Below are 24,081 nucleotides of genomic sequence, written 5' to 3'. Positions count from 1 at the left end.
TCCCTCTCACCATCCAGGGTGAAAATGAAGACCACAGTGTCGATTTCCATGAGGGATGGCAAGATGGAAGTCAGGGAGTCCTCTTGGGAGAAGGAGAACTGGGGACCCCGGGCACGAGATGATGGGGGCCCGCCCATGAAAAACTCCCGCACACAGACCTGGAGATCACAGAGGGCTTCACAGGACCTCTCACACAGTGTGTTTGTACACAGATGGAAGAAATGAGGTTCAATGAGGTCAAGTGTTTTGCCCAGGATGATAAAGCAAGTTAAGGGAAGAGCCCTGGACTAGAGCCAGCTTTAAAGGGAAAATCCAGAGCCTTCCACCCTCCCTGTGCTACCCCAAAGCCTCCCGACCTCTAACCCGTATTCCTTTCCCTGGACTGTCTGCCCTGCTCTACTCCCCCACCTGTCCCCACCTCCCCTCACCTCCCACTCTCTGCACACCAGTCACCTTCACAACCTCCCCCATGTCCCATCATCCTCCCACCTGGTTGAGGAGCTCAGTCCTCTGGTTAAACATATCACTGTGATCACCAATGAGAAAGCTGCGGACATCTCGGTAGTCTGGAAAGTTTAAGGACAGGGAGAAAGGAGTGATGGGCTTTATAGGAAAGATTGATTCTAGGCTTGGGGGAATGTTCATGGGTCTTGGAGGAAAGTGCCAAGGGGGGTGTAGGGTGAGGTGTCACACACATGGGAGGCCACAGCTAAGCAGGGCTGGGAGTTGAGGGACCAAGGCCTGAGTAGGAGTTCAAAGCAAGGAGCATTTGACTGAAATGCCTATTCAAATAGGACAGTCTGGACATGGAATGAGGAACCCCCATGGGCTGGGGATGAGGGGAGGAAATCGGTTTGCATTCAGGAGGAGCCAGGGAGAAAGTCTGGACTGGGGTCCCACTGGCACCAAAGGTGTGGATACACTCCACTCCATCCATGATGGCCATGATGCCCAGGGTCTGCCAGCCAACCAGGTACAGGCGGCCTTTTTTCTCCAGGCTGAGCATGGGCCAGAGGTCAGGACACAAGAGGAGATACGGCAGTGAGAAAAGATCAGGGATCAGAGAAAGCTGCACATGGCCAAGCACAGGTGTGAACCAACAGAAAGGTTACCTCACCCTCCACCACACAGACCTGCTCCCCTCACCGTGTTAAGGAGTCCTGTAGAGTCTCTGCTGTTCTCAGGACAGTATCCCACCCACGCCACCTCCCCACTCCTAACATGTTTCCACACACCTGGTGCTGTCTTGCTTCATCAGGGCAGCGATCTTTGGGCTTTGGCTCTAGGTCACCTGATGAGCCCGCTCAAATGTCCGCAGGATTTCCAGAAGGCACATGGGAGAAAAGCCACCAGCTCCCGGGGTGGGCCCAGGGGCCCCTCTAGATAGCATGGGTACCCACCCCTGCCCAGGGGAAGGCACAATTCCCTGAAAACTAAGTTCTGCTGGTCCCTATTGGAGGTGCGGTGAGTACTGTCAGAACGCATGACAGAGGACAGAAAGGACTTCAATGAGCAGAACACAAAGATCCAATATTATTCTGCTCCAATGAGCAGAACACAAGGACATGAAGAGAGCGGTGAGAGCAGGATGGGATCGGAGTGGATGAGGAGGAGGTAAGTGGGGATTCTGGGAGCCAGGCCAGAGACACAGGCCCCAGCAGAAGGAGTTCTTCCTGCACAACCTGGACCATCCCCAAGCCAAAGACTCTCTGAAACTAAGTGAGCTTTCGTGTCCCAGGTGGGCTCAGGGATTAGGTGTCCCAGGTGGGCACAGAGATCAGTGGGACCTGAGGAGCCCAGGGTCCTCTGGAAACAAGTGAGACTTTGTGTGCTAAGAAACCCAGGCCAGCTCTTTTCCCAGGGCCCAGGGTGGGGTGGTGGTGGGACTGGGCCTGAAATTAGCATCCACTGCAGCACATACATTTTTGGTGAAGGAGAGTCCTCCATTAAAAGGAGCAGGGTTAAAAGTATCTCAGACTCATTTATATCTTCACATGAATTACGCTACAAGCCTGGAATCTGGAGTTGAAAAAAGGACCTCAGAAAGCACCCAGCCGCCCCTCCCCCCAGGACCACCACTGCATGTGCAGAGCCGCTCTTGAGGAATCGACAAGCCTTCCCTGGAACATTCCAGTGACAGGAAGCCTTCAGCTTCATCAAGAGGCCCACGCCAATGGTGAAGTCAGCAGAGCTCCCCGCACCTGGCTGGGCACCAGCATCTCCAGGGCTGGTCTCAAAAAATACGGTATTTCAGGGCCTCACCCCAAAGCAACAACATCCGAGCTCTCGCACAAGGGCCCATGAGTCTACTTTCTTCTTGCTTTAACGCTCCTGACGCTCAACACCCAGGAACCACACCTGAGCACGATCGGTTTCACACGCTGACCTCTGGGATCCAAGCTGCCGTCTACATAGAGAATAAGGCAGAGGTGATTGGGTGGCACAGAGTGCTCAGGAAAGGGGGATAGGGTGGGGGTTTGAGTAGCCAGAGAGGGACCCAAGGGGAGCCTAGGATGACAAAGGAGAATGGTTGCTACAATAAGGGAGCTGGGCAAAGGGACATCAGAGGCCACTCAGCACCCACGGCTCCTTTGAAAAGATGCTTCTCTTTGGGGTACACATCGTCCTGCCCCTATTCTATCTTCTGGCCGTTGTTTTCCTTGTCTCTTCACTTCCTGTTTTGAATGCCTGCTTTCTGGTATTTTATGTGGCCTTTGTAAGCTACCTTCAATCCTTTCCGAAATAAGAGACTACATCAACCAGTGGACCAAAAAAATGAAACAAAACCAGAAACAAAACAAAACAAAAACCCCCCAAAAACAAAAACCTCGGGGCACCTGGGTGGCTCAGAGGGTTAAGCCTCTGCCTTCGGCTCGGGTCATGATCTCAGGGTCCTGGAATCGAGCCCCGCATCAGGCTCTCTGCTCAGCAGGGAGCCTGCTTCTCCCTCTCTCTCTGCCTGCCTCTCTGTCTACTTGTGATCTATCTCTGTCAAATAAATAAATAAATAAATAATAAAAAATAAAAAAATACAAAATACAAAATACAAAAAACAAAAACCTCATAAGCTCAGGGACAGTCCGTATTTATTTTAATGTTCTGAGATGCGGTGAATAAGACCATAGCCACTGTAAGGGACTACTTAGCCAGAGCGAGCCATTTTGTTGTTTATGCAGTAAACTTAGATTGAACCTGCTCCTTCCCCCCAAGAGGAAAGCACTTAGAAACAGAACTGGTGAAATATAGCCAAATAGCCCCACTAACGGAGCACAGATACCAGGACATGTCGGGCTGGGCAAAAATAACAGAGCCCAGATACAAGGATGTGTTGGGCCAGGTGGAGACATCCAATCAGTGAAAGCGCACATATTACCCACCAGGGAGCGTGAGCCCCCACCTTTTGGGCGCCAGACAAAGGCGCCAATTCTAGCCAAAGTCATAGGCTGAATTAGATGACTATCATGGGGTAGAATGTAATTCAATTGGCCACCTGTGTGTGGCCAGGCTCAACCACATGGCCTTTACTCTATAAAAGTTAGTCTTTGAGGCTGGGAGGGGTCGCCTCTTTGCAAGAGACGACCCTGGCCGGTCAGTTTGATTCTCGATGCTTGGCGCAAAATAAAGCTTTGCTTGACCTTCGCCTTGTATCAGTCTCGTCCTTTTGTCTCTGGACCGTTTCAGCCACCATGCCCTCCTCTTTGTGGCTGTACTGAAAATTTTAGTTTTTGGTTTGTTTGTTTTGTTTTGTTTTTTAAAGATTTTTATTTATTTATTTGACAGAGAGAGATCATAAGCAGGCTGAGAGGCAGGCAGAGACAGAGGGGAAAGCAAGCTCCCCGCTGAGCAGAGAGCCCAATGCAGGGCTCAATCCCAGGACCCTGGGATCATGACCTGAGCTGAAGGCAGAGGCTTTAACCAACTGAGCCACCCAGGCACCCCTGTACTGTAGATTTTGGCAGGTTTCCTCTCAGCCTCCCCCAGGGGCCTGGCCAGTCACCACCTTTCATTACAGTGGGCTCACCTGGCCATGTTTACAGGGTTGAAACCAACCAGGACTGGCAAGAAGGTGGCTGGGTTGTCCATGCAGTAGTCCATCTGGCCTGCCACAAAGGGAGCCTGATGGTAGGGGGAGAAAAAGGGCACGATGAAAGGGGAGGGGTTACTCTAGTGTTTCCTGAGGCCCAGGAGCATCAGAATCCCCCTGAGTGCTTGTTAGAAATGCACAGTCCCGGGATGCCTGGGTGGCTCAGTTGGTTAAGCAGCTGCCTTTGGCTCAGGTCATGATCCCAGCATCCTGGGATTGAGTCCCACATAGGGCTCCTTGCTCAGCAGGAAGCCTGCTTCTCCCCCTGTCTCTGCCTGCCTCCGCCTGCCACTCTGTCTGCCTGTGCTCACTCTCTGACCAAAAAAAAAAAAAAAAAAAAAAAGAAAGAAATGCACAGTCCCAGGCCCAGGTAAGATCTACTGGATCTGCCTTGGAAGGGGACAGCCCCAGGCCTGTATTTTTAACAAGTTCCCCCAAGGAAATCCTCTGCATGGTAAAGTTTCAAAACTACTGAGCTAAATTGTATGCTCCTTAGGGTCCGTGTCCTGCCCTCCTTGTGTGCCTCCTTCCGCATCTAGCATTGCTGGACCTGTTTCTGCTTAGTGAATTGTTAGAATCAGTACACTGCAGTGGTGAGAGAAAATTGGGGTCACCAAATCCAGTGCTTGGAATCTTGTTAAATGCAGATTCAGACTCAGACTCAGTAGGTCTTGGTTGGGGGTGAGATTCTACATTACTAGTAAATCCTAGGAGATACTGATGTTGCTAAGCAAGGACTGTTATGCCCCAATAATGGGTCCGTGATTAAAGGAGCGAGACTGATATAAAGCAAAGGTCAAGCAAAGCTTTATTTTGCGCCAAGCATCAAGAATCTAACCGAACAATCGGGAACGCACCTCTTGGGTGGCCCTTCTCTGTTTCACAGACTAGCTTTTTTTTTTTTTTTTTTCTTTAAGAAGGGATGGGGCAGAGGGAGAGAGTCTTTTTTGTTTTTTTAAGATTTTATTTATTTATTTGACAGACAGAGATCACAATTAGGCAGAGGTAGACAGAGAGAGAGAGGGGGAAGCAGGCTCTCCGCGGAGCAGAGAGCCCTATGTGGGGCTCGATCCCAGGACTCTGGGATCATGACCTGAGCCAAAGGCAGAGGCTTTAACCCACTGAGCCACCTAGGTGCCCCCCACAGAGTAGCTTTTAAGGGCAAAGGCCATGCGGTCAGGCCTGGCCACGCTCAGGTGACCAATGAGATTGTAACACACACAGGAAACTTCACAGTGATGCTAGGTGACCAATTGAGTTACAATTTACCCTAGTAGACATTTGACCCAGCCTATTACACCTTGATTAGGATTGGCACCAAAAAGGCTCCTAAAGGGTGGCGGGGTGGGGGGCGGGCATACTCCTTGGTAGCTAGGGAAACAGTATGTAACCCCCCACTGATTGATGTCTGCACCTAGCCTGACCCACCCTTGTATCTGGGCTTTGTTACCTGGAACTGGTTTCCGGGACTTGTTTTTAAGTGAATCCCCTGGGGGAAGGAGAGCAGGGACAGTTTAAGAGTTAAACAACAAGGTTTCTGTTTAACATCAATGAAAGCCTCTTGCTAAAATATAAAAATATAAAATAGGTCCTTACAAAGGGTCAAAATTGTTCAGGGGGGAATGATGAGGGAGTAGGAGGCTGGCTGAGGACAAAGCAAAAGCTGGCACCTTGCACCCCCTCTCCACCTGCTCCCCTCCCCTCGGTAATATATGTGACATTCCTCAGGCACCCCTGACTGCCATAAACGAGAAACAAATAGTTAACTTGCAACGATCACAATCCTGCAAGAGAGGAGTCTCCCTTGGTTTACAAATGTCCTAGAGATCTACAAAGAAGTTACCTTATCAACAGCACAACTTCCAGAAGCAAATAACTCTGTTCCTCAAACCCTAATGTCACCCTCCCCTCCATAAACAAAACTGTAGGAGGCTGGGGTAGAGGAAATGTAAGTAAAGTTAAGTTTCTTCTATACCTAAATCTCACTAACAAAGACTATTGATAGCAGGATTGTGACATCCCACCAGGAATCTCCCAACTATCTTGATGTTTACCGCTTGCCAAAAGACAACATTGATCAGGCCACAAGACTTCCGGTATCCCTGCACCTTATAGACCCTCTTTAGCATATGAAAGCTCCACGGAAACCCCCCTTTTCCCTCACCTTCCCCCAACCGCAGGGTACATAACCTGCCATCCCTCACAACTTGGGGCAGCAGCTCTTTCTGCCCACGGGTTGTGTCCCCATGCTTTAATAAACCACCATTTTGCACCAAAGATGTCTCAAGAATTCTTTCTTGGTCATCGGCTCCAGACCTCACCCCACCGAACCTCACCTAGGTTCTAGAACTTCATCAATTAACATACAGTGTATTATCAGTTTCAGAGGTAGAGTTTAGTGATTCATCAGTTGCATGTAACACCCAGTGCTCATTACATCACTTGCCCTCCTTAAGTCCCATGCCCCGGTTAACCCCCTTCACCCCATCCCCCTCCTCTCCAGCAATCCTCCATTTATTTCCTAGAGTTAAGAGTCTCTTATGGTTTGTCTCCCACCAGTAATTAATCTTTAAGGCCCAAGCTATTTCCTGAGTTATTTGTGCAATAAAAGATGGTCCGTTGTCTTTGTAGGGACTGAGGGAGTCCAAATCTAGAGATAATTTCCTTTAGCAAAATTTTTAATACCTTAGTGGCCTTTTCTGTTCTACAAGGAAAGACCTCTATCAATCTGCTAAAGGTGTCTGTTTAAACCAGGAAGTATTTATATCCTTTCCATGATGGTATCTGCATAAAATCTAATTGCTGGTCCTCCCCAGGATATGTTCCCCACCTTTGGACTGGCTTTAAAAGCCAGGGGACAGGGGGGAGGCACCAATAGCTCCATCGGGATTTGGATGTACGCAAATAGCACAGGATTGAGAAACCTGTTCAATGGTAGTGATTAAGCGAATCCCATCAAAGGTGTTTTTAACCATTTGTTCCAGGCCTTTCTACCCAAACGAGTAGTCTGATGTATACCCTGCATTAATTTCCATTGGTTGCCTTTGAGTATAAGGACTTTTCCTCCATCAGTTATAAACTAGTCCTGTGCATTTTTTGAAAATCCCCATTCCTGGGCTACTCAGGTTTCTTGATCTGAATAGACTGGGGATACACATTTGTTGGCGGCAGGACTGGTAGGAGACTCGGTACTAGCAGGCTTTGAGCAGCCTCCCGGGCTGCACGTCTGCTGTGTTATTCCCTTCTGATTCCAGGGACCTGTCCTTTTTGATGTCGCCTGAGATGAATTACAGCCACCTCTTTCGGTTCATGCACAGCCTCTAGGAGATCTGTTATTTCAGGTCCATATTTAATGGGAGAGTTAGGACTTGATAATAGCCCCCTCTCTTTCCAGGTTGCCCCGTGCACCTGTAGGACCAGGAAGGCATATTTAATAGTCAGTATAGACACTGATTCTGAGATCCTTTGCCAATGGTAAAGCACAAGCTTTACTGCTACGAATTGTTTTGGGGGCAGATGTATTTGCTGGGAGAGCTTTGGCTTCAATAGTCTGAATTAGACTGACGACTGCATACCCAGCTTTTCTTATCCTCTTTTCCATAAAACTACAGTCACCACTAAACACTGTCATCTGCTTTATCAATAGGAGAATATTTTAAGTCTGATTGGCTAGAATGAATGAGGTCAATAACCCCAGAACAGTTATGTTCTATAGAAGTACAAGGGTCAGGTCTAGACATAATGACAAGTTTCTTTTTATTTTTTCTTTTAAGATTTTATTTATGTATTTGAGAGAGAGAGATAACAAGCAGGGGGAATAGCAGCAGAGGGAGAAGGAGAAGCAGACTGCTCACTGAGCAGAGAGCCTAATGCGGGGCTTGATCCCATGACCTGAGCCAAAGTTAGATGCTTAACTGACTGAGCCACCCAGGAGCCCCTAAGTCTGACAGGTTTTTTGTTTTTGTTTTTGTTTTGTTTTGTTTTGTTTTGTTTTTTTGACAGGCAGAGATCACAAGTAGAAGAGAGGCAGGCAGAGAGAGAGAGAGAGGGAGGAAGCAGGCTCCCCGCTGAGCAGAGAGCCTGATGCAGGGCTTGATCCCAGGACCCTGGGATCATGACCCAAGCCGAAGGCAGAGACTTTAACCCCCTGAGCCACCCAGGAGCCCCTAAGTCTGACAGGTCTTAAGGACCACTTCAGGTATGTTTAAAAGCACAGCCTGGTGTTTAGTAAGTTGCACACCACCCCCACCCCCGACTGTCCCAGTCATTCATTGCTAATCTTTAGTTCCTAAAACACTGTGGACCTGGTGTGAGGTCATCACAGTTTGGGACTGTCCCATACTAAGGTTTGAGGCTTCCTCTACCAGGAGTGCAGTCGCAGCCACCGCTCAGAGACGAGCCAGCCACCCTCGTGCTACACTGTCGAGTGACTTAGAAAAATAGCCCACTGGTCTTGTTTCATCTCCTATTTTGGGGTGATAACTCCCAAAGCTTGTCCCCATTTCTCTGCACGTATAAAGTAAAACATTTTTCTAAATGTGGTAGAACCAAGGCTGGGACTGATAAGAGCTTAGTTTTTAATGTTCCGAAGGCTGTCTGCTGGGCTTCAGTCCAGAGTAAAGGCTCTTCATCAAGACCTTTAATTCAATCATATAAGGGCTTGGCTATGAGCCCCAATCCAGGGATTCCCTAGGCAGCAAACGCCTGCCACGCCGAGGAAAGTTCAGAGTTGTTTCTTAGTAGTTAGGGGCTCAAGATCTAATAGAGCCTTTTTTCTATCAGTAGATAGACTATAGTGATATGGTATTAGTTCATATCCCAAATATCGTACTTTCTGCTCAGATATTTGCACCTTTTTAGGAGACACATGATACCCTCTGTCCGCCAAGAAATTAAGGTTACAGAATTTTTATCAGATTTCCTCTGTTGGACCTCAGATTAAAATATCCCCCACATACTGAATTATAGGCCCTTGAGGCAGAGTGGTATCACGGAGGTCTTTGCTAACTGCAGCCCAGAATAAGTGAGGAGGGTCTTTAAATCCCCATGGCAAGACTGTCCAGGCTCATTCAGCAGGCTGGAAAGGGAGTCCCATTCAAAGGGGTGCAAAAGAAGGTGTCTTTTAAGTACAGTAAACCAGTCGGCATCCCCAGGGACCAGGGTGAGAATAGTATATGGGTTTGGCACTCTGGGTTGAATACGTATGACTGCGTCATTTATGGCCCTTAGGTCTTGTACCACTCGATATTCTCCATTTGATTTTTCTTTTCTTTTTTAAAGAAATCATTTATTTATTTGAGAGAGAGAGATTAAGAGACAGAGACAGAGAACCATCATGAGCAGGGGAGAAGGGCAGAGGGCGAGGCAGGCTCCCCACTGAGCAAGGAGCCAGACGTGGGACTCGATCCCAGGACCGCACAACCCGAGCCAAAGGCAGACGCTTAACCAACTGAGCCCTCCCATTGACTTTTTTACTGGTAAAATTGGAGTGTTATAAAGAGAATGAAATTGTTTTAAAATACCGTATGTGAGAAATGTATCAATAAGTGGTTGTAATCCAGCCTTTGTCTCAGCCTTTGAGGCATATTGTCTTCTATAAGGCATAGCAACTGGGTCTTTTAAGGTCACTTTAACTGGTTGTGCTTTAAGAGCCCTTCTGGGGACGGTCCTGGGGCTTCACCTCGCGGTGGCGGACGCGGAGGTTTCCGCGGCTGCGGCGGGAGCGACAGGAAGTGAAGCGGCCCGGCCGGGCAACCGCGGCGGCAGAAACAGAGCGGAAGGGGCGCTGCGGCCACGACGTCGGCGACGGGGGTGGACGAGGGGGTTGAGCAGCCAGAGGAGTCGCCCGCTCGGAAGCCGGATCCCGAGCCGGGCAGGATGGATCATCACCAGCCAGGAACTGGCCGCTACCAGGTGCTTCACCCTGAAGAGGATAATTCCGAGTCCTCTGCCGAAGAGCAACCTTCAACGTCAAACGCAGCGCCGCAGCGCGTTCAGACGGCTCCTTCAGCATCAGTACTTGAAACGGACTCTTCTCCTCCCCCTTACAGTGGTATTACTGCGGAAGTACCTACAACTTCAGATACAGACGTTTACAGTGAGTTTTACCCTGTGCCACCTCCCTACAGTGTCGCTACCTCCCTTCCTACATACGATGAAGCTGAGAAGGCCAAAGCTGTTGCCATGGCGGCCGCAGCAGCAGACACAGCCCAGAGAATTCGGGAGGAAGAGTGGCCACCAAGAGATGACTTTAGAGATGCAGACCCGCTCAGAGTGGGTAATGATGGGATTTTCGTGCTGGCATTTTTCATGGCATTTATTTTCAACTGGCTTGGATTTTGTTTATCCTTCTGTATCACCAATACCATAGCTGGAAGGTATGGTGCCATCTGTGGATTTGGACTTTCGTTGATCAAATGGATTCTTATTGTTAGGTTTTCTGATTATTTTACTGGATATTTCAATGGACAGTATTGGCTTTGGTGGATATTTCTTGTACTCGGCCTGCTGCTTTTCTTCAGAGGATTTGTTAATTATCTAAAAGTCAGAAACATGTCTGAAAGTATGGCAGCTGCTCATAGAACAAGATATTTCTTCTTATTATAGAGACTGCATCGACCGGACATTCTTTTCTTAAACCAATGTGAAATTTCCAGATCATCTGTAAACGTACAACTTTAATAGGATAGAAGACTACTAAAAGCAGAAGACGAATTAGTGAAGAAAAGATACATCTTCAAAATTGAATGGCAGGATGGTTTATGCTTAAAAGCCACTTCTGTTCATTCTCTTAAATATTTAAATTTCATTTGTTTTGCACATTTGCATATGTGCCCATGTAAAAGATTTGCGTATGCTTGAAAGAAACTATAAAGTTGTAGCAGTGAAGTCCAGTCATATTTGGTTAATCAGTGTTTGATATAATTGAAAGGGGTGAGTGAGAAACAGTCTTCCAGCATGTAAATGCCATTGACTTCTGACCTGACATTTATTATAATAAAAATGGAATTATTAACCATGTCAAATGCTTTAGTTTCTGGCTCCTAGATTCATCTAGTGACTCTACACATGAAACGCCCTTTGTTATATATAGTTTTTTGAAAACTGCAGTGCTGATTATAGAAAAGCTTTGTCAGATTTTTGAACATGATATTTACATTATTATTTAGCAAACTTTCTGTAAATAACCATGCATAAATTACTTTCTGCATTGTTTTCTTAGAAACTGTGTCTGGATATCTTTTCAATTAATTTAAAATTAAGTGAACTTAATATATAGAGAAAATCTGGATGTTAAAGATAGTTTGTTTTAGGACAGATTTTAAGAAGATAAGGGTATTCCACATGTCCTTTAAGAGAACATCTTTTTGTTGTTTTCTTTTTAAGGCACATGCGAGGTTTAGGGATTCTCAGTCGAGAAGCTTGGTTTTTAAGATTGCCATCTTAAAAAAAAAAAAAGATTGCCATCTTAGAGAGTCTTGCAGGAAGAGATTGTTAGATACTATATTTATTTCATTTAAGACACTTTTGAAAATTAATTTTCTGAATAAGATATTCTCATTGGCATTTGTCTTTTAAAAAGCCAATAAAAGTATCTTTCCATTTTCATTGTAATAATTTTTTCTTTAGATGTTTAATTTGTTAAATGAAACAAATCAGAACTTGTACTAATAGCTTCTTGCTTTATGATTGTAGGATTAACATAAAATCATATCTTGAATTAAGATATGCAAAATAACCTGTTTTCAAGTTACAGAAATGTGTCTGTGTAATATGGGAGTGTGGTGTGTGTGTGTGCGTGTGGCAAAAGTATGCGTGTATGTGACCATTACTACAACTGGAATCTACATTCACAAGCTATTACATTTTGCAAATCATTTTATGTCTCATCTGTTTTCTTTTCAGTTCTATTTTTGTTTTTGAATGCCAACATTAAAAATGATGGGAATTACATCGTTTTAAACTTAAAAATCATTTAATATAGCTATAGAGAACATATAAAATTGGTTGTTTGTTTATAATTAGATACTGACTACTACTAAAAGATACATCTAAAACTATTCAGGGACATTTTTCCATTTCTGAAAAAATAAATTATGCTTTATAACTTCTTTTGTATTTCTCTGTATTTTCTGATTTCATTGTCTTTGATAAATAAAACATGCAGTTTTGTTTTGCTAAAAAAAAAAAAAAGAGAGAGAGCCCTTCTGGGGACATCACAATCCCAGACCTGTGGGTTAACTTCCTTCCAAATATCAAAACGGGTATCAGGGTAAGGGTTTTGTACTCCAAGTGTTAAAGAGAACATACCATCCTCTTCTTTTGTAAGAGCAAAACTGCTGGGGCGCCTGGGTGGCTCAGTGGGTTAAAGCCTCTGCTTTTGGCTCAGGTCATGATCCCAGGGTCATGGGATTGAGCCCCGCATTGGGCTCTCTGCTCAGCGGGGAGCCTGCTTCCTCCTCTCTCTCTCTGCCTGCTTCTCTGCCTACTTGTGATCTCCCTCTGTCAAATAAATAAATAAAATCTTTAAAAAAAAAAAAAAAAGAGCAAAACTGCTTCCTAGTTTATAGGTCAAGCCTTGCTCAAGTAATGGAATGGGACGAGACAGAAGGGCCAGAAAACCATGAGTAAGCAATTGGCTTTTGTATTTACAAATCAGAGTCACCGTCTGATGGTAGGTTTCAGTTTCCCCTTCTATAGGACAACTCTATGGCTAGAAAGACAAGTAGGGCCAGATGGCTGAACAAGAAAGACAAGTAGGGCCAGAGGGCTGAACAAGTGCCACCTGTCTCCATAAGAAAACTGATAAACTCAACTCCCAGGCAACTTCTAGGGCAACCCGGAACTCAATCATCTTGACATCAAAAGAGCCTGACCAACCAGCGTCAGGGTCCCGTCATGGAGGACCCTCCAGTTCCGCTTCCTCTCTGGCAGGACATGAGTGTCTGACCTCCTCTCTCTCTGGAGACGAGGACAGTCTCTCTTCCAACGTCCTTCTTTTTTACATGCCGGACATGGCCCAGGGGGAGAGCCCTTCTTGGGACATTTACTGCTCCAACTGAAGCGGGAGAGCTAGGTTCTTGTCTCGCAGAGTCAAAGAATGAAATCTCACAGACATTCATTCTTGTGAGTAAAGCGACAGAGTTTTTATTAAGCAAGGGTACAGAAAAAAGCTCTCAGGAGTGAAAGGGGTTCCAACAGGGGGGCCACTGAGAGCTTTTTGGGTTGGTCTTTCATTGAAACTTAACCAGGGAACCTGTATCTTTTTGACTTCTCTCCTGGCAACACCATTGATTAAGGGCTAGTGATAATGTCTTTAATGGCTTACTTCTTTTTAGGGTTCTGGTTATTTTCTTTTGACCGCAGGATACCGTCATAAATAAAGATTTTATTCATTTATTTGACAGAGAAAGAGATCACAAGTAGGCAGAGAGGCAGGCGGGGGCGGGGGGAAGTGGGCTCCCCACTGAGCAGAGAGCCCCATGCGGGGCTCGATTCTAGGACCCTGAGATCATGACCTGAGCCACAGGCAGAGGCGTAACCCACTGAGCCACCCAGGTGCCCCGAGACCGTCATAAATAAGACTTCCCTCTCGGACACCTAAGGCAGGTTGCTCTGGAGCATTCCCTTGTCTCTGGTTTCCTTACACCTCCGCATTTGGGAGATTTCTATGAACCTGATCATGGAGCCCCTTACCTCTCTCTCCCTACCTAGCCCCGCCTGCCCCTTTCTCACGATGTCCAATCTGGCCGCATCGGAAGCATGGGGTCTCACCCGACCTTTCACCCAGAAGCGGCCCCTGCCTCCTTCTGGGTTAGCCGGGTGTCATGGGGCGTTCTCAATCCTGGCAGCCAGTATTCGAGCTGGTGTCTCACCCTCTAATTTAGCCCTCTGGTCCTTTTCCTGTTTTAATATCATGTCCCTATTACTAAAAACTCCTGTGGCCACCTCCAAGAGATGTTGAGTAGGTGTTTGAGGGCCTAAAGCCATTTTAGGTAGATGTCCGGTACAGACAGATTTATAAACTGCCTGTTTAAAATAGTTATTCCTTCAGGTGTCCCTGGGTCCAGGTTTCCATACTTGCCGATAGCTTTGTCTACTAAGTGACTCCAAAATAGAGCAGGATTTTTATCAGCTCTTAGTGTGACTTCCTGAATTTTGTTAAAATGTATACCTTTAGTAAAGCCTTTTCTCATTTCTTCTGTCAGGCAGGTGATCATACGATCTTGTTCCTCTCTTCCCTGATTAGCCTCCTGATAGTTCCGATGTGACTCAGTGTTTGGGACAGCAGCGCCCCCACCGGATAATGTTCTCTGTCCCTTGTTGTCATCAGCAAACTCTTGCGCGCCTAGCCAGATGTGGTTGTTTTTCCCCTCAGGGGTGCAGCACCGAGTTAGTATGATTGAGATAGATAGATAGATGCAATATTATATATATGTATTTATATTTTATTATATATGAATTATTATTTTTATATTATTTATATAATATTTTATATATACACATATATATGGCCAGATCAAATCAAACCTAATGGATATTTGTTGAAAACCCTCAATAAATGGAGAAGGGTTTTCAGAATATTGTCCTAATTGTTGTTTTGACTGTAGTCTGCCCTGGAGAACGGGACGTGGACTCGTATAGTGCCCATTTCTCCGTTGGCAACCTCCCAAGGAGGATATAACGCTGATTTAGGGGAAGCTCCAGGGAGGTAAGGAGTCTGCTCCTCATGTGCTCAGCTGCGCTGGGTAGAGAAGGGCCTTCAGGCTCATAAGGAGAAGTGACAGGATCGAAGTCCTCTTCATCCGGAGAGGCCTGTGCTTCCTCTGACAACTCAGATTCATTAGTGTTCAGACAATCATTATCCAATACATCAGGAGGGGATTTGTTGGTCTGATAAGTGGCTGAACACATTCTGCAACAGGCCCTTAGGTCCGGAACCTGATCTAGAGGCAAGAAAGCCCCAACATAGAGCATCTCTGTCCATTTGCCCCATTTCTTGAGATAGAGATCTAGATTGTATAAAAGTTTACTGTCCCGTTAATGGGCCATTTTTCCTTGTCTCGTAAGGAGTACCGAGGTCATGCATTGTTACAGAAGAAGATTAGTTTCTTTTTCCTTAGATCTTTTTTTTTTTTTACGATTTTATTTATTTAGGGTGCCTGGGTGGCTCAGTGGGTTAAAGCCTGTCTTCGGCTCAGGTCATGATCCCAGGGCATCAGGCTCTCTGCTCAGCAGGAAGCCTGCTTCCTCCTCTCTCTCTGCCTGTTTCTCTGCCTACTTGTACTCTCTGTCTGTCAAATAAATAAATAAAATCTTTTTTTTTTTAAGATTTTATTTATTTGACAGAGAATTTTATTTATTTGACAGTGTATAGAATAAATTATTATTTATTTGACAGTGTATAGAACTTAAACCCCTTCCTGAGCTGACTTCTTCTGAGCTTCAATTCTCTCATCTGAAAATATAATTAAGTTATTGAAAGGATTAAATGGGGTAATGTGTATAAAGCACTTAGCACACTTCCTGGGACCTCCCTCGGGAAGTGGGGGCCACTGTCTTTACAGGAGACCAAAATATACCCCAGTCATGGCCCTTACCCCCTACACCACCTGCTTCAGCCTGGGAGACTCCTTTTCTGCAGAAGGCAGACGTGGCTCCTCAGGAGTCATCAGCGAGGGGAGAGCACAAGACAGAAAGCACCTTCAATGTCAAGGGGAGATGAACACTACTTACGTGGGAGGCAATCCCTGGCAACAGGAGAAGCAGCAAAGCCTCAATCACAGGAGCAGAGAACAGCCCCTTTCTCCTCATGGCTGTGCTGCGGGCTGAACCTGGTGGCTCCCTTTTATATATAGGTTAAAGGGAAGAGTTTGGGGGTGGGGTTTGGCGGGGCAAGTACAGCCTCCCATGCGAGGAGCTGGAGATTTCTCCACCCCGATGCTTTCAGGGGCCCAGCCCTGCCCAGGCTCCCTCCTCCTCACCCGAGCTAACTGTGGCCAACCAGTGATCCTCTAGCCTGGATATAAGGACAGGACAGGACTCACCCCTGAGTGAGAGAGTGACACGGGGCGCTTATTCGTGACTGGTTTTCTTTCATTCATTTCATGCTTCAGTTTAATGACATTATTCTAGTGGATATGAGTTGGGAGGAGCTCCAAACTACCTAATGAAGAATTACAATGCAACTGTTGATCTGCAAGTCTGGGAGGAAGGGCCTGGGGGCTCCCCAGGGAAGGAAGGGAGATAGCATTCCAGCGGGCCTGGCCCCACATGCGTGCGTGTGTGCGCGCGCGCGCACGCACACACAGAGACAGAGAAATGAGTCTTATTAAGATGAATTCTGGGGTAATAAACATGCTGTAGGGAGACGGGCTCATAAACAGACTGCAGGTGAGAATATAATTGGAGGGCTTCAGAATACATCACCCCAAAATATGCCACTTGGACATATTGATTATTTTGAATTAAAGGTACTTAAGAGGGGCGCCTGGGTGGCTCAGTGGATTAAGCCGCTGCCTTCAGCTCAGGTCATGGTCTCATGGTCTCATGGTCTCAGGGTCCTGGGGTTGAGCCCCACATCGGGCTCTCTGCTCAGCAGGGAGCCTGCTCCCCCCCCCACCCGCCTGCCTCTCTGCCTACTTGTGATCTTTGTCTGTCAAATAAATAAATCTTTTAAAAAAAAATAAATAACGGTACTTAAGAAATAGCAGGTACAAGAAGGATAATCTGACCTTCGTTTACCCTCCTGAAAGCAGCTAAACATCCAATGTGAAAGAGACCTTCCTTGGCCAGAGGGTAGAAGGCATCCTTATCACCAGAGACTGAAAATTTAGGGCTTAGAAGGCTGTATATAAACAAACTTTGTTAAACTAACCCTTATCTTCCCAGGTTCTTCACCATCTCTTACCCCTACCCCCAACCCCTCTGTCTTGTCAATACTTCACAAATTTCTTGTTTCTTTGTCTCAAATGTATAAGAGCTTTCTCCCTGGTCACATCTTAGTGTCTTCGTTCTCTTGTGAAGACCCCCATGTTCATGTAAAACTTCAAATATGTGTGCTTTTCTCCTGTTCATCTGTCTGGTTATCAGTTTAATCCTTGGGCCCAGCCAGAGACCCAGAGAGTAAAGGAGAATCTCCTCTCCCTTACATTATTTAATATTTTCTGTATCAAAACCCTTAAAAGTATGAGTCCCCCAACAATTCTACCATTTGGTTTTCCTTAATGAGATAATTAGACAAGGATACCAAGTTAGCTCTTTAGATGTGTTTGTTCTGGACTGTTTATAATAACCAAAACCCACAAACAATCTGGAAGTTCGAAAATAGTCTGGTCTATAGGTAGGGTCCCCAGTTGCAAGCAACAGAAAGCATTTCTGACTGATCTAGGTGGGAAAAGGATTTATTAGAAGGATATCATATAGCTTTAGTTTTGCAGCTGGGAGTGGAGGGTACCTGGGCCACCGGCAGGGCCGGTGCAACGGGTTCACCACCCCGATGGTGTGCACTTCCAACCCCACCAGTGCCCAGCCCTAGTCATCACCACAAGCTCAGCCCAGCCGTGGGTTTCTCTAGCAGTGCGCCATCTTGCTGCACCGGCTGCCTCTACCAGAGGGCCTCCAGGGTTTCTCTGCTTTCAGGCCACCAGCTTCTAGCTGGAAACGTGGGGTATGGGGGCCATGGGCAGACTCTGGATCCCATGCCTGTGCCCCACCATCAAGGGAGCCCAGGAACCAGTTGGGGACTTCTGGTTTCTATAAAGGGAGGCTGGCTCTGCTTCTCCTTGTGCTGAAAGGGAATTCAGATGCTGAGAGGCCAAAAAGATTGTCAAATGTGCACCAGATTAGGAAATAGGTAAAATAAGTGATGATACTTGAATAGAAGTGGGATGCTCTTGTAAGGGGGCTGAATCTGAAACTGTGAACCTGATTTTCCTAGCTGAACTTGATTCTTACCACAAGCGCCCATTCAGCGGGAGGTGGGGTAGCGGGGAGAAGCAGTGGTAAATTAATCTCAGAGAATTTGTGGTCCCTCTCCTGTGGGGTGTATCTAAATTCCGGGGGAGGGGGGCCCTAGCTAGAGTAACAGCAAACACTCTCTGCTCTAGATTTCTCTGCCGTTTGGGCAGTCTGTCATCCCACCCACCACAGTTTGGCTCGGGGCAAGGGGAATGGACACAGCTGTGTTCAGCCCTCCTCACCCCGCCCTCTGTCACTCTATTGGGCCCAAGTCTGGAAATATTAATCTGACCTCCAGAGCATCAGAAGCCTTTCTCAGGGGCACCTGGGTGGCTCAGTCATTAAGCATCTGCCTTTGGCTCAGGTCATGATCCCAGGGTCCTGGGATTGAGTCCCAGGTTGGGCTCCTGCTACGGGGGAGGTCTGCTTCTTCCTCTCCCACTGCCCCTGCTTGTGTTCCTGCTCTCTCACTATCTCTCTCTGTCGAATAAACAAATAAAATCTGAAAAAAAAAAAAGAAAAGAAAAGAAAAAGACTTAACTCAGACTCCTATATTCTTCCAACTTCCAAATATATGGATTATGCTGGAGTTCCTTCAGCTCTCCCTGAGGGTTAGGCTTTGGAAACACTGAAGAGAGGAATCAACTCCCTTTTCTCTCTGCTTTCTGCCTCTCCTGAGGTAGTGAATGATGAATACCCTAGCTGACTGAATGGAGAAAGAAGCAAGGGAAAATGAAGAAATATCAGTAGACATTTCAAAATACTATCCCCTTACACTCTGTACGTAGGTGATATCTTTTTCAGAATAGTAAAGTTAAGGTTTTAAGTTCAAGCCCCATGCTGGGTGTAGAGATCTTAAAAATAAGATCTTAAAAATAAATAAATAGGGTCCCCTGGGTGGCTTAGTGGGTTAAGCATCTGCCTTCCGCTCAGGTCATAATCTCAGGGTCCTGGGATCAAGCCACGAATCCAGCTCTCTGCTCAGCAGGGAGCCTGCTCCCGGCTCTCTGCCTGCCTCTCTACCTACTTGTGTAATCTCTGTCAAATAAATAGATAAAATCTTAAAAGAAAGAAAGAAAGAAAGAAAGAAAGAAAGAAAGAAAGAAAGGAAGGTAGGGGAGCCTGGATGGCTCAGTTGTTAAGGGTCTGCCTTCGGCTCAGGTCATGATCCCAGCGTCCTGGGATCGAGCTCCACGTCGGGCTCCAGCCCCACAGTGGGCTCCCTCCTCAACGGGAAGTCTGCTTCCCCCTCACCTACTCCCCTGCTTGTGTTCCCTCTCTCCCTGTCTCTCTCTCTCTGTAAAATAAATAAATAAAATTGGGGGTGCCTGGGTGGCTCAGTGGGTTAAAGCCTCTGCCTTCAGCTCAGGTCATGATCCCAGGGTCCTGGCATTGAGCCCCGCATCGGGCTCTCTGCTCAGTGGGGAGCTTGCTTTCCCCTCTGTCTCTGCCTGCCTCTCTGCCTACTTGTGATCTCTGTCTGTCAAATAAATAAATAAAATCTTTAATAAATAAATAAATAAATAAATAAAATTGTAAAAAAAAGAAGGAAAAAAATGTAAAATCATGACATGCTAATATAAAATAAAGACATGTTAAAAGTTTTATTTAATTCATTTATTACTGAGAGAACCAGTAAGATATAAAAATTATTAACAAGGAGAATCCAAATAACAAGCACATATACAAACACTCAGGATACTGAGATGAATTTGCTGATCATAGAGGCAAGACTGGTCTCTTTCACCGAATGAAATTAATTGCATCTTTACTGGAGAAAATGCATTTACATGTCTGTAAACAGGAATCATTTACAATTACCATCAATTCTCCACATTACATTTTATTCTAGAGAATTACAACATGATTAAAGATGGTGAAAGCACAGTCAGAATAGAGATCAGGGAAAAAAAAAAAAAAAAGGAATAGAGATCAGATAAGCCCAGGAAGGTGCAAGCCTGGCCTTCCACAGAAAGAGTACCGTATTTGTCTCCTAGGGTTGAGGACCACAACCTCAATGGGTGTTACAAAACAATGGAAATGGATATTTTCCCAGTTTTTTTTTTTTAAGATTTTATTTGTTTATTTGACAGAAATCACAAGCAGGCAGAGAGGCAGGCAGAGAGAGAGGAAGGGAAGCAAGCTCCCTACTGAGCAGAGAGCCCGATGTGCTCAATCCCAGGACCCTGGGATCATGACCTGAGCCAAAGGCAGAGGCTTTAACCCACTGAGCCACACAGGCACCCCATATTTTCCCAGTTTTGAAGCTAAAGGTCCAGATCAAGTTGTCTGCAGGGCTATGTTCTCTCTGAAGCTGTTAGCAAAGAATCCTTCCTTGCCTCTTCCTGCTTCTTGCTCCTGGCAAGGCTTGGAGGTCATTGGCTTGTAGACATCACTGACCCTCCATTGTCACATGGCATTCTCCTTGTGTATCTGTGCCTAAATTTCTCCCTTCATATGAGGACACCAGTCATATTGGATTAAAGCCTGCCCTAATGGCCTCATCTTAATTTGACTAAATCTGCAAAGTTCCTATTTCTCACCATTCTGGAAACGGGAAGTCCAAGATCAATGTGCCAGTATGGTCATGGTCTAGTGAGGGCCTTTGTCCCGCTCTCCTGGGCCTCTTTTATAAGGTAGTAATCTTATTCATGAAGGCTCTGACCTGATGACTTAATCACCTCCCAAAGACCACACCTCCTAACACCATCACATTGGGCATTAGGATTTCATAATATGAAATTGGGCAAACATTCAGCCTATAGCAGAGCCCAGTCTTAGAAGGGCCCTTATCATTTCATGGGTTTTCTCTCCAGGAACCCCACCAGGTTCTCAATGGTAAAGACTAGAGAGGATTCCCCTTATGTTTCTGGAATGGTAACCATTTTGAAATAAGTCCAGAGGGTTCTCCAAAATAAGGGCCCTCCAGGGGGCCTCTTCTTTCCTGAAGAAAGAGCTATTAGCCAGTTCTGACACTGTCTTGCCTCTGTGTCTGATGTAAGAGAAGGGAGAAAAAAGGCTGAGAAATGCTTCTAAAGGTCACAGCCCAGGGACACAGGGCTGCTAAAAAAAATATTTAATCAGAAGATTATGGAACACTTCCCTTCCCAACATCTTTCCACCACAGCAATAGGTTCTAAGATAGTAACAGCAGATTATAACTGGGAAAGCTGCAAATCAGAGAGTCTATTTAAGAAGGAATTCTTAGGGAAACCCAAAGATAACAAAGGAAGGAAAAACAAGGAAATTAGAGGAAATAAGACTTTGGCACTCACAGCCATACCAATTATTAAATACAGCCCAGCTGCTGCCCAGATTAACACAAAGCCTTATACTAGACACCTGTTTGCCTCAGTTTCTCTTATCCAATCCATCATGTCTGGCTTTCAACAAAATTTACAAGGCATGTTAAAAAAGCACAAAAGAAGGATGCCTGGCTGGATCTGTTGGTGGAGCATGTGACTCTTGATCTTGAGGTCATGAGTTCAAGCCCCATGATGGGTGCAGAGATTACTTTAAATAAATAAAACTTTTTAAAAAATCATGGAAGAATATTGTCTGAGGAAACAAAGCAAGCATCAGAACTGCAATCAGCTATGGCATACATGTGGAATGATGAGATAGGGAACTTAAAAATAACAATGATTGTGATGTTAGGACTCTAATGGAAAAAGTAAACCTGCGGGAACAGATGGGGGCTGCAAGTAGAAAGATGGAAACTCTAAGAATCAAAAAGAAGTACTAGGAACAAACAGTGTAACAGAAGTGAAGAATATCTTTGATGGGCTCATCAGCAAACCTAACACAGCTGAGGAAAAATCAGTGTGCTTGAAAATATACCAATAGCAATTTCTCAAATGCAAAGAGAAAAAAATGAAAATACAAAACAGAATATGCAAGCATTGGGACAATTCCAAGTGCTCTGAGACTCTGTAACTTTGACGCATGGCTCTCTGGGTCCCTCATAGCACTCCCACATGGGGTTTTCATTGGGAAGGGAAGAAGGGAAACTACTCAAAGTCAATCACCAAGCTGGATGGGATGGCCGCCGTTCTGAAAATTACGCTACGAATCCCCCAAAACCACTACAGATTTGAGAAAAGGGCAAATGTAAATAGTATAATGTTCAAGAATGGACAGTATGGTCTAAATGAACAAATACGGATTCTGGAGTCACACTTGGGTTTTGATCTGGGCTCTGCCCCTTGAGCTGTTTGACCTTGGGCAAGTTACTTGCCTTTGAGATCCTGTTTCCCTTTTTCATAAAGTGACTATTATGATAACTTTCTCACACATCTGCTGCAGGGATTAATTGAATCATGTACGTAAAGTATGCAGGAAATACTCAATAAATACTTGCTTTGATTCTTATTGAGATAAATTCTGAGTAATGCAACTAAAGAGGAAAAAATTAGCGGAACTGTAGGGTTGGCTTCATAAAATAATATGAGAAAAAATCAGGTAAAGGCAGTGATGGGTAATTTTCAGTGTTGTATTTCTTTTTATTTTTTTTAAGAGATTTTATTTATTTGACAGACAGAGATCACAAGTAGACAGAGAGGCAGGTAGAGAGAGGGGGGGAAAGCAGGCTCCCTGCTGAGCAGAGAGCCCGATGTAGTGTTAGATCCCAGGACTCTGGGATCATGACCTGAGCCAGAGGCTTTAACCCACTGAGCTACCCAGGCACCCCTCAGTGTTGTATTTCTTTGGACTCATTTTGTAAATGAAAATCCAGCTTGGTGGCAGGGTGTGGGGATTCTTTCCAATATTCTCAGCTCTTCAGCATTCATCAGGGGTTTAATAAAGCATTGTGCTGTGGAGTGTGACAGGTGGGGAACAAAAAGATGATTTAAAGATCTGGCTCTTAGAGTAACTGTTTTGTTCTCTGAAGGTGGTTCTATATATTTAAGTTGTTCCATGTTGTCACTATTATTCTTGCTAATGCCCAGATGAAGTTGATTTGTTAAGGGAGAATATGGCTTAAAACAAAACCTCCTTATCCTTCTCTGTATAACCTTGTAGTTCAGAGGTTCCTTCTCTGGGTGTGAAATAAATGTAAATTTCACATTGTAGATTTCTGCTATGGGGCTGGGGTAGCTGGAGTCATCCAGCAATTCTTGCTTTATGTTGGCTTGTGGCTATTCTAGTTCCAAGACAAGACACACTTTTATTTTAAAATTAAACTTTGAAATTTAAAAATAAAAGCAGAAAAAAATAAGTTTCCTAGACCAAAAGGAATGATTTAAATTTTTAGAGAGCTCATCAGCATTTCAAGAGCAGTGATAAGCCCTTGGAATTTACTTTGATGTTTTCAGCTCAAACACAGCCACCCCAGTCTGAGGGTGGGGTCCCCTCCCCTGTGTCTCAGTGCCACGGCTCTGGAATGTGACACTCTCTTAGTCTTATTCCCCACTGCTCCTGTTTGTGTATCTATTTAGCCCTATGCCTTTATTTATTTATTTATTTAAAAGATTTATTTAGTTAGTTATTTGACAGAGAGAGTGATCACAAGTAGGCAGAGAGGCAGGCAGAGAGAGAGAGGAGGAAGCAGGCTCCCCACTGGGCAGAGAGCCCGATGCAGGGCTCAATCCCAGGACCCTGGGATCATGACCTGAGCTGAAGGCAGAGGCTTTATTTAACCCACTGAGCCACCCAGGTGTCCCTATGCCTTTATTTTTTTTAATTATTATTTTTTAAGATTTTATTTTTAAGTGATCTCTACGCCCAACATGGGGCTCAACCCCACAACCCTGAAATCAAGTGTTGCATGCTCTACTAACTAAGCCAGCCGGGAGCGCCTAGTTCTACTACTCCTTTAGGTCTTCTATGGGCCTCCTTTCTTGTCTTTCTCTCTATGTCCGTTTGTCTATCTGACTCCTTTTTGGTTCCTGCCCTGGGGCACTGACCTTAATACAGAAGTTTGACTGCTGGCTCACAATTGTTCTTTTTTGTTTTTTTGTTTTTTTGTTTTTTTTTAAGATTTTATTTATTGGGCACCTGGGTGGCTCAGTGGGTTAAAGCCTCTGCCTTCGGCTCAG

At 45.4% G+C, this 24,081-nt stretch overlaps 2 protein-coding genes across 2 annotated transcripts; one reads left to right on the top strand and one right to left on the bottom strand.

The window, feature by feature from the left end:
• Positions 1-10: 10 nt before the first annotated feature.
• On the bottom strand, positions 11-1,514 carry LOC116862336 (glucokinase regulatory protein-like; the record flags this gene model as incomplete). The annotated part of the gene is made up of 4 exons (XM_032849583.1): positions 1,236-1,514; positions 901-998; positions 490-566; positions 11-107 (listed from the first exon to the last, which is right to left on the bottom strand). Coding segments are annotated over exons 1-4 (292 nt in total), but the record flags the coding sequence as incomplete, so codon positions are not given.
• An 89-nt stretch (positions 1,515-1,603) lies between these two features.
• Positions 1,604-10,765, top strand: LOC116862335 (NEDD4 family-interacting protein 2-like). Its single transcript, XM_032849582.1, is given in 3 exon segments — positions 1,604-1,614; positions 9,734-9,855; positions 9,858-10,765. Coding segments are annotated over 3 exon segments (966 nt in total). The 3' UTR covers positions 10,691-10,765.
• Positions 10,766-24,081: the final 13,316 nt, after the last annotated feature.

Source organism: Lontra canadensis, unplaced genomic scaffold (genome assembly GCF_010015895.1).
Source record: "Lontra canadensis isolate GAN:19392208 unplaced genomic scaffold, GSC_riverotter_1.0 scaffold232, whole genome shotgun sequence".
Lineage (NCBI taxonomy): Eukaryota > Metazoa > Chordata > Mammalia > Carnivora > Mustelidae > Lontra > Lontra canadensis.
The sequence above is the reverse complement of the archived record's forward strand: the minus strand, read 5'-3'. Positions and strand labels throughout refer to the sequence as shown.